Source organism: Giraffa tippelskirchi, chromosome 4 (genome assembly GCF_054371585.1).
Source record: "Giraffa tippelskirchi isolate mGirTip1 chromosome 4, T2T-mGirTip1v1.2.pri, whole genome shotgun sequence".
Classification (NCBI taxonomy): domain Eukaryota; kingdom Metazoa; phylum Chordata; class Mammalia; order Artiodactyla; family Giraffidae; genus Giraffa; species Giraffa tippelskirchi.
Genome location: NC_137278.1, coordinates 196,594,385 through 196,604,463, shown reverse-complemented (window position 1 = coordinate 196,604,463; position 10,079 = coordinate 196,594,385). Strand labels below are relative to the sequence as shown.

The 10,079-nt window shown below is 56.3% G+C and overlaps 1 protein-coding gene across 2 annotated transcripts; it reads left to right on the top strand.

Moving 5' to 3' along the window:
* The first annotated feature begins 1,478 nt into the window (after positions 1 to 1,478).
* Positions 1,479 to 8,003, top strand: LAG3 (lymphocyte activating 3). Of its 2 annotated transcripts, XM_081588112.1 has the most exons (8): positions 1,479 to 1,892; positions 2,185 to 2,332; positions 2,693 to 2,952; positions 3,594 to 3,857; positions 4,243 to 4,518; positions 6,804 to 7,046; positions 7,369 to 7,496; positions 7,777 to 8,003. In XM_081588112.1, exons 1-8 carry the CDS (start codon positions 1,832 to 1,834, stop codon positions 7,945 to 7,947), a joined length of 1,551 nt encoding a protein of 516 aa, XP_081444238.1. In that variant the 5' UTR covers positions 1,479 to 1,831; the 3' UTR covers positions 7,948 to 8,003. The 2 variants fall into 2 exon arrangements, with proteins under 2 accessions (XP_081444238.1, XP_081444239.1); XM_081588113.1 differs by lacking the exon at positions 3,594 to 3,857.
* The last annotated feature ends 2,076 nt before the right edge of the window (positions 8,004 to 10,079 follow it).

Sequence of the window (10,079 nt, the reverse complement as noted above, 5' to 3'; positions counted from 1 at the left end):
GTCTCCTGCTTTCCCGGACAGAGCAAGGAGGGTGGCCCAGGGCACATTCTGTCTGGACCCTTCCCCTCTATGAAAAAGCAGCAGTACCTTCCTATCACCCCACCCTCCACCCCCTTAAGAAGATAACTGCTGCACTCCGGGGTGGACAGGGGGCGCTGTGGCTCTGAGAGCCGACTGGCGTCCTGGTTTTGAGTTCCTGGTGATGCTCCTCCCAGCCACACACATCAGCTGTGCTGCGAGCCCACACCAGGCTAGACACTGCTGAGCCCAGTGGAAAGCTACCAAGCCCAACGGTGCTGAGCCAGGCACAGAAGTAGCCTCAGAAACAGGAAGTCCCGCCCCTGAAGTGGGAGAGGGCAGGAGGCCTAAATCTTAGCCTCCTTGGACATAGAGTTGGCTGGCACCGAGCAAGTGAGCTACCTCCTGGTCAAGCCGGGAGAACTCCAGGGCCTCTTGTGGCCCAGGCCTGCTTGAGTTCTGGCTCCTTAGCCTGGGCGGGGTAGGGAGCATGAGTTACCCTCTGGCCTTCTCAGGCTTCCTTTCCTAGTTCTGCCTCACTTTTTCCTGAGTTTGAGCTGCAGGATTCCTGCACGTTTTCTGTATCACCCTCTTAGTTCAGAAGCTCTGGATTGGGAGAGCCTGCTGATTACACAGAGGTCTAATCACAGGAGTGTGTGATTCATTGACACCATTCACCCCAAAAGATGAGAAGACTGGGGACTTCATTGGCGGTCCACTGGTTAAGACTACAGGCTTCCACTGTTGGGGGTGAGGGTTTGATCCCTAGTCGGGGAACTAAGATCCCGCATGCTGCATGGCCAAAAAATAACCAAAAAATAAAGATGAGAAGATATGTATAACTCACCTGGCATCAGGACTACACACACACAATTTCTGTCTTCACACTCCCTGACCTTGGCAAATTGTTTAATCTCTGATCCTGCCTCCGTTTGAGCATCTGTACAATGGGGGATAAGATTAGATTTCATGAGTTACTGTACAAAGTGCCCTGCACTGCAATGCCCAGCACATAATAAAAACACAATACAGTGTAGCTGTTCTATCCCCTGTGCTTGGGGTGCCCTTCAGACCTAACATCTTTTAGAGTACAACAAAACTTCTAGGGGTCACTGATGGGTGGGGAGGCAGGTGGACAGGGTAATGAAGTTCTGGAACATTAAGGGATGAGCACCAAGGGAAAGGCTTGCCAAGAAAGTATGAACCTGGGGCCTGGGGAGACAATTCAGAGATGAGCAAGTGGGTACTTCGAGGCAGAAGTGCCCCCAGGAAAGAGAACAGTCAAGGGTGGGGGAGGGGGAGGGGGCGGTGGGGACACCCAGGACTGAGGAAATAAACAAGGGGAGCGCCACCACAAGGGTGGAGGGTAACGCTGCTGGGAATCAGCCCCCTCAGAGTTTCCACTGCGAAGCGAAACCGTGAGCCCAGGGGTGTTGGGGGGGGCAATGGGGAGGGGAAGTGGGGAAGGTGGAGGGAAGGCAGAAGGACAGCGGCCAGGGCCCTGGGAGCAGTAGAACACCCTCCAGCTCAAGACAGCCACCGTGCCTCCACTCTGCCCACACCCTGCCCTTTCCTGGGGACCCCCACCCCTCCCCTAACCCCCGCCTCAGGCTACCTGATCTGGCTGGCTTTCCTCTAGACTCTAGCTTCTGGCCACTGGTTCCTCCCTCTCTCTCCAGGCTTCCATCCCTCTTTTTTCTAGATTCTCTTCCTCTGACTTCCTCCTTGCAGAACCTCTCTTTCAAACTTTAGTCCTTCCCCACTTTCCGACCTCTTCCCTTCGGAGGGCTGTGTGGTCCAGGCCTCGGGGGAGATGCTGTGGGAGGCTCGGTTCCAGGTCTGGCTGTTTCTGCAACTCCTATGGGCGGCTGCAGGTAAGATGGGGACGACTCTCTGGGAGGGTTGACCTCCAGACCCATAGCTTCCAGGGAGCTCTCGGTGACCACACATATGCCAAGGTCCTTAGATTGGGTGGATTCTCCTATGCCTTCCTTGGGGCCATTTTCAGCCCCCAAAGCCTCTCTTCATCCCCTTGGCAGGGGAGGGGCAGAAACCCAAGGTCTCCCTTCTGCCCAGTTTCTCACTCGGAAAACACGGAGGCTCCTTCTCTGCTTTGAAGTCTCTCGGCTCATGGCCCCTCCCCTTGGCCTCTCTTTTCCTCCCCAGTGGAGGCTCCAGAGCCGGGGGCAGAGGTCCCAGTGGTGTGGGCCCAGGAGGGGGCTCCTGCCAAGCTCCCCTGCAGCCCCACAATCCCCCTCCAGGATCTCAGCCTTCCGCGAACAAGACAAGTCACTTGGCAGCATGTACCAGAGAGGTATGCACCCCAAACTGCGATGACAGGGACCCTCAGATTCAGCGGTAATGGCATCTAGATTTAGGCTCTAAAGTCCAAGCCAGCCCTCTGTAAATATAGAAGCGCCCCCCATTCCTACCCCTCCCCCCATCCTCCGCAGACTGCTACCCTCACACCTGCATCCCCAGGCACGCCTGCCTCTCCGGTAGTGGATGGTGCTGGCCCATTCGGAACGAGGGGACAGGATGGTTGGCAGTTCAGAAATCTTCCCTTTGGGTGGGCTCCCTCATCCTCAAGGTGTGGTTGGACTGCCTCTTCCCCAGGGCTTCTTCCCCTCGGATTTCTCAGTCCCATCTTTCTCTCCCGGTCTCTCCCGTCCAGTGGCTCCGCGGCGCCCACCCCCCGGGGTCCCGGGCCCCGCCGCTACACGGTGCTGAGGCTGGCCCCCGGAGGCCTGCGCATCGGCAGGCTGCCCCTGCAGCCCCGCGTGAAGCTGGAAGAAACGGGCCTCCAGCGCGGGGACTTCTCGCTGTGGCTGCGCCCGGCCCGACGCGCCGATGCCGGCGAGTACCACGCCGCCGTGCGCTTCGGGAACCGCGCCCTCGCCTGCCGCCTCCGTCTGCGCGTGGGCCAGGCGGCGGGTAGGTGGGGGCGGGACGCGGGGAGCGGGGCTGGGAGGAGGGCGCCCGGTATCCCGCCGCCCCGGAGGCAGGAAGGGCAGGGCAGAGGCTTTTTGTGCTTCTAAGGATGCGCCCCAGGCCCTGCCGGAGAGCTTCCAGCTGAGGGGCGGAAGGGGGTGGCGAGCCTGCCTGCAGGGTGGGAGGTGCCCCCAGACAAGCACGTGTGTGGAGGGGGTAGGGCTCGGTGGAGAGATCGTATCACCCCTTGAGCTCTCCTTCCCCCACCTACAGCTAGAGTGCCAGGGTGGAGGAGGGGAGGCACCCCTTGGAGGGGAGACTGAAGGGCTGGAGTGACTCAATTTAGATACCTGTAACTCAGAGAGCGGGCTTAGGGAGATCCTCAAGGAAGGCCTGGAGAAGAGGGTAGCCCAAGCCAAGTGAGCTGGAGGCAGGGGGCGGAGGAAGTAGGCACCGGACTCTTGGGCTTGCATTTGAAGCACCTCCAGGGGCCGGGCTCCGGGCTGGGTAGGTGGCCTGAAGGAGGGTTGGAAGGGAGAAGACAAGGAGATCTACAGCCAGGTGCCTGCTTCCGGGAGCTTCCAGCTTAACTGACCTGTCCTGTTGAGCAAGCGGGCTGATCAACCGTATCTGTCTTTGTCCAGTGACGGCCAGCCCCCCAGGGCCTCTGTGGACCTCCAGTTGGGTCGTCTTGAACTGCTCCTTCAGCCGCCCTGACCTCCCAGCCTCTGTTCATTGGTTCCGGGGCCCAGGCAGAGTCCCTGTTCAGGAGTCCCCCCATCACCACTTAGTTGGAAACTTCCTCTTCCTGCCCCAAATCAGTTCCTTGGACTCTGGGACCTGGGGCTGCAGTCTCACCTACAGAGACGGCTTCAATGTCTCCATCACGTACAACCTGGCTGTTCTGGGTAACTCCTCCAGTCTGCCTTCACACTTGACCACAACCCCTTCCTGCCCCCTGACACCTTCTGCTGACTTCTGAGCCCCCAGATCAAGTCTCCGGCAGCGGATGACACCTGTGATTACTCTGGGCCCCTTTGTCTTTCCCTTTACGGCTTTTCCCCTCAAGCTTTTCCCTTGGCCATCCAGCCTCCCTTGCCAGCCTTTGGTCTCCTGCTACTGGCCCGCATTTGGGCATTCTCAGCATCCTTTGTTCATCCACCTTGTTCTGCTCCTTAGCACCCTTCAAACTGGACCACTTCCTTCGTGTTTCTGCCCGCCTCCCCCGCAAATCTAGTACTCCAGCCCCTCTGTACTCTTCAGCTTTAACTCAGGGTTTCCTTTTCTCCGCAGGCCTAGAGCCCGGAGTCCCTCTGACAGTGTACGCTGGAGCCGGTTCCAAGGTGGAGCTGCCCTGCCGCCTGCCTCTGGGTGTAGGGATCCAGTCTTCTCTCACAGCCACGTGGACCCCGCCCAGAGGAGGCCCCGACCTCCTGGTGGCTGGAGACCAGGGCAACTTTACCCTTCGCCTAGAGGCTGTGGATCAGGCCCAGGCCGGGACCTACACCTGCCGTGTCCACCTGCACGGGCGGCAGCTCAGTGCCACTGTCACTTTGGCAGTCATCACAGGTCAGCAAGTGGGACAAGACAAGAAGGGCAGGTTGGTTTGGCAAAAACTGGGCAAGTCCACCTCATGATGCCAGGCCCCTGGGCACAAGTGTGCGGGCTGCCCCCTTGGCCTCTTCTTTTCTCACCCCCATATAACGAACAGAAACTGAAAATCTCCCCTGAGTCACTGGATGAACGTTCCACTCTTCTGTAAGGGACTCCCCGGCTCTGAATTGAGGGGAGGGTCAGAGAAGTTAGGAGAGATCACAAAAGTTTGAATGGTTCCAAAGAGGTGGAATTTTTATTTTCAGAATTCTTGCCCACTTTGGAGCCAGGGATTGAGTTAAAGTTGCAGGAGGCAATCTGGACTGGGGGGAGTTGATAAATCAGTCCCTTAGTCAGCAAATAGGGCTTCCCTGATAGCTCAGTTGGTAAAGAATCCACCTGCAATGCAGGAGACCCAGTTTGATTCCTGGGTCTGGGAGATCCGCTGGAGAAGGGACAGGCTACCCATTCCAGTATTCTTGGGCTTCCCTGTGGCTCAGCTGGTAAAGAATGTGCCTGCAATGCAGGAGACCTGGGTTTGATCCCTGGGTTGGGAAGATCCCCTGGAGAAGGGAAAAGCTACCCACTTCAATATTCTGGCTTGGAAAATTCCATGGACTGTATAGGCCATGGGGTTGCAAAGAGTCGGGGACATGGCTAAACGACTTTCACAGTCAGCAAATATATACCAATAAGGGCTTTTCAAGACAGTGTAAAACAAACATAGAAAACACCAAACTCAGAAAGTATGTGTTGATTGATCGGTAACTATCACAGCTTGGCGGTATCTGCAGTGCTCATCTGTAGCCACTAAATAGTAGTGCCACATAGGTGGCGCTAGTAGTAAACAAGCCGCCTGCCACTGCAGGACACATAAGAGATGCCGGTTCGATCCCTGGGTCGGGAAGATCCCTTGGAGGAGTACAGAGCAACCCACTCCGGTATTCTTGCCTAGAGAATCCCATGGACAGAGGAGCTTGGCAGACTACGGTCCATAGGGTTGCAAAGAGTCGGACATGACTGAAGCAACTTAGCATGTATGTGTGCACATAGTAGGTGCTTAATAATGTATATTGGTTGAATGAATAAATGAATCTATTAATAAATAACCCATATCTTGAAGACCAGGGCTGAATTTCCACTTGTTTCCCATGTGTCTCTACCTAGATATGGTACCCACACTCAGCCTCACTCTGAACCCCATCTTTTCCTCGTACCCAGTCCTCTTGCTAAGTCACTTCTGCATCAGTAACTCCAGTCATGTTCTACTCATCCTGAAACCTGGCCTCCTTCTTCCTAATCAGTTGCCACAGTCTACCAGTTCTTTCTGTCCAAGGTAGTCTTCTTTTTTATTATTACAAATTAAAAAAATATCCACTCATGTGATTGTGGGGTGTGGGGTCTTTGTTGTGGCATGCCAGCTTCTCTCTAGTTGTGGCATCAGAGCTGAATGGTTGTGGTGCAAAGGGTTAGTTGCCATGTGGGCTCTTAGTTCCCTGACCAGGGATCGAACCTGCGTCCCCTGCATTGGAAGGATGATTCTTAATCACCGGACCACCAGGGAGAAATACTGTTGTCTGTGTTTTACAGAGAAGGAACTTTCTCAAAGCCACACAGCTGGGAAGAGCCAGGTTGGGGCTAAACTAGGGTATCTATGCCATCAAGTCTTCAGGGGCCTGTACAGCATGGTCAGCTCAACGTCCTTCATCAGTTGTCTCCTCCTACCCCCATCCCTCACCACATGGCTTCCAGGTGCTTTGGCTCTAGACCTAGGTATTGAACCCAGGTCTCCTGCATTGTAGGTGGATTCTTTCCCATCTGAGCCACCAGGGATCAGTTGGTCTGTTCTCTAGACATTCAGAAATGGGAATAGGGTTCATTTAGGGGACACAGATGTAAGCCATAGCATGGAGGCAGAAAAAGTGCAAGGTCTTCTGGGGACCAACTCACGTGACTGATATTAGGGGCTCTGAGTCTTTGAATATAAGTCATGAAAAAGAATCTGAAAAGATACCCATTTATGTGATCCCTCCGGGCCAGTTTGAGTTTGAACATTCCCCCCAAGACAGTAGGGAGCCTGGAAAGTTTGGTAGCAGAGTGACCTGACAGAGCTTTGTCCTGAGATTAATTTGGCCTTGACCCCATCTCCTCCCCTCAAGTTCACCCAGTCAGAGCCCAGGTGAATCAAGACTTCGGTGGAAACTATGCTTTCAAGGAAGGGGGTTGGGTCCCCCAAAGATCTCTTCCCTCTATTTTTTCAGTCACTCCCAAGCCCTATGGATCATCTGGCAGCCTGAGAAAACCCTTCTGTGAGGTGACTCCGGCATCTGGACAAGAGCGCTTTGTGTGGAGCCCCCTGGACGAGCGATCTCAGAGGAGTTCCTCAGGCCCCTGGCTGCTGACACCAGACACCAGACGCCTCTCTCAGCCCTGGCAGTGCCGTCTGTACCAGGGGCAGAGGCTTCTCGGGACCGCGGTGTACTTCACCGAGCTGTCTCATCCAGGTCCGAGAGCCCACAGCGCCACAGCCCCGACTCCAGACCAGCCCCCTCCATCCCACTTCCAGACCAACCCCCACCCCCACTCTTCCCTTTCCAACCAGGGAGCTGACTACCAGCTCTTGTCAAGGCCCGACCCACTTCCACCACGAATTAGCTGAGTGACCCTGGACAAGTCCCTTAAACTCTCTGGGTTTCACTGTCTGTAAAATATGGGAATGTGGCTAGATGTCCCTCCAGCCGAGACCCCGTGTGTGTGTGTGTGTGTGTGTGTGTGTGTGTGTGTGTGTGTGTGTGTCTCTGTTCCAATCCTGTCCTCTCTCCGTAGGTGCCCAGCGCTCCGGGACAGCCCTGGGGGCGGGGAGAACAGCTCACCTCCCTCTCCTCATCTTTGGTCTCCTCTTCCTGCTTCTGTTGGTGACTGGAGCCTTTAGCTTTCACCTTTGGAGAAGATGGGTGAGTCGGGAACTCCCCTCCCCAGTCCTTGGCATGCTGTCTGGCACCCCTTCTTCAGGAAGATGAGCAAAGTGGACCCTGAACTTGCCTCAGAGTCCCTCTTCCTGAGCCTCTGCACTCCAGGGATGCCTTGTGCCTGAAGGACCCAAGGAAGGCTCATGGGGGCGGGGGGAGGCTGAGAGGGAGGCCTGGAACCAGATGAGCAGGGCGGGGGCTGGGAAGAATAGCTTATTCCCTTTCTCTTCTTCCTCCTCCTACCCTCTATGTCTTCTTCCCGCAGTGGCGACCCAGAAGATTCTCTGCCTTAGAGCGTGGGACTCACCTCTCTCAGGCTTCGAGCAAAACAGGGGAGCTGGAGCCAGAGCTGGAGCCAGAACCAGACCCGGAGGTAGAACTGGAACCGGAACCTGAGCCGGAGTCTCAGCCACAGTTGCAGCCGGAGCAACCCTGACCTGCAGCAGGCAGCCGCCTGCATCTCAATCCAAATAAACTCCCCATCAGCAGCAAGCCTGAGTCTGGCCCCTTCTTGCCTAGGGGATGTTCTGTCTCTGCCCAGCCTCTGGGGCTTCCTTCTCACACTGGCCTTCTGACCTACTTTCCCCAGCCAGGCTCACATCTTCCCTTTTTCTGTTCCTGGTTTCTTGGAGATTCTCTCTTCCTGGTCTCTCTCTCTCTGTCTTGCTCTTTCTCTCTCCTGGGTAGTCCTTTTCCTGAACGTCAGAGAAGCCCTTACTCCTCCAGCCCGTTCCTCTGTCCTTCCGCTCACGTTGTGCTGGCTGCCCTGGTTTCCTTTATATTTTGCTCTTTTGGCCCCCTCATGCGCGCCTGACCCCCAGCACTGTCTTTGGCCCTCTGGCTGCAACACACACACACACACACATACACTCTTGGAGCAGCCCTGCCAGTCGAGTCCTTTCTGAGAGGGGGGTCTCTCAACCTTTCTGGGTGGCAGCCTCCACCCCACCCCCATGTTCCGCAGCCATGGGCAACCTGTCTGGTCCCAGGCGTGAGAACACACTGCCACCCAGCGGTCACTGTGTGTCACACACCACCGGAGGTCACAGAGCCGGGGCAGATTAGCAGTGCAGGGACCCGGGACCAGGGGCTCAGCAGCCGGTGGGCTGGCTCTGTCTCTGTGGCTGCACTGTCCATGATCTGCAAACAAGCGTGATCCGGCAGCTGTCTCCTGCCTTGTGCACCCTCAGGACACATCACTGGGGCCCCAGGGGAGTACTGGGAACAAGTCCCCAAGTGGGGAAGAAAAGCAGACACTGGCTGCCGCTAAAGCTTCAGAGATCAGGAGACCCGGCTTCTGATCCTAGAGGAGCTGATGTGACCAGAGCTAGTCTCTGAGTCTCAGTTTCTTCACCTGTTAAATGGGATGATGACTCACCCAAAGGAGTTGTTGCAAACATCAGATGATAAAAGGGCCAAGCATCCATTTGTGAAGGAGGAGACCAGCAAGCCTGCCTGTCCCCTTCCGTCTGTCTATCTGTCTAAGAGGGGAATGTTCCTCTGGGGCTTGAGAGACAGTGCTTTAGCAGAGCACATGCATACACACACACACACACAGACACACACACACACACACACACACACACACACGGACTCAGCCCAACCGCATCCAGAGGGACCCAACCCTCCGCCTGCAGTGTGTGGGCACCCAGCCTGGACTCAGGCTGAAGGGTCTGTCACCCTGGCTGAAGGAGAAACACAGGGCAAGTGGGCAGGAGTGGTTGTGCAGCGGTGCACGGATGTGGGTTGTTGCAAAGGGACAGCCTGCTGCTGCCCCTGCCCCCACCTCCTGCCACTTCCCGACCTGGTGTGCCCTGCTCAGTGACACAAACACAAACCATGCAGCTGAAGATCTGCCCTGTGGAGGCACAATGGTCAGAGACTTGGGGACAGAACCGGAAGAGGGGCCTCTTCATGGCTGCGGAGCCCTGGTGGGGAGGGGCATCGGTTTGAGGGCACCTGAGGTTCCCAACCTTAGGATGGTGGTGACCCTTGTCTTGTCACAGGCAGAAGTGCACAAAAGAGGCTCTGGGCTGGCCAGGGACAGTGGCACTGTAAGGAGAGGCCCAAAGTCTCTTTGAGCATCCTGTCAAGCACCATCCCCAACCCGTGCTGGGGGGCTGCCAGGAGACCCAAGATCTGCTCTCTGGGCAGGTTTTAAAGGGGCAGGGGTTTCCTGGAAAGTTCTGTGGGTGGCATTTTCCTCTCTACGGGGTGACACCCTCTTGCCCTTTGGGCTTCTGAGAGGAGTCACTGAGGATTCACGGGCTCCGTGCAGGGACTTCCCCGAGTTCCTGCACAAAGGGGACAGGGAGGGGACAGAGGCCACCTGCTCCTCCACCCATTGAGGAAGAGCAGAGCAGAGGGAGGAAGGAAGAGCAGGCAGGGGGTGGGGGCAGGGGACAGCAGCTCTCCTTTGATTAATTCTCCCCTCCCACTGTCTCTGTGGGGTCTCTCCTAGGGGGTCTCACATTCCTCCTCCTGCCCCTCTGGCCCCCAGCCCCACTCCCCATCCAGCAAGATAAACTTTGACCCTTTTTGTGTACTCTTAGAGCCTTCCAGGGATGC

Coding starts and splice junctions, on each gene's coding strand:
- LAG3 (XM_081588112.1), top strand. CDS start 1,832: ATGCTGTGGGAGGCTCGGTTCCAGGTCTGGCTGTTTCTGCAACTCCTA. Junction 3,858..4,242: donor GTACAACCTGGCTGTTCTGG/GTAACTCCTCCA, acceptor TTTTCTCCGCAG/GCCTAGAGCCCGGAGTCCCT. Junction 4,519..6,803: donor CACTTTGGCAGTCATCACAG/GTCAGCAAGTGG, acceptor CTATTTTTTCAG/TCACTCCCAAGCCCTATGGA.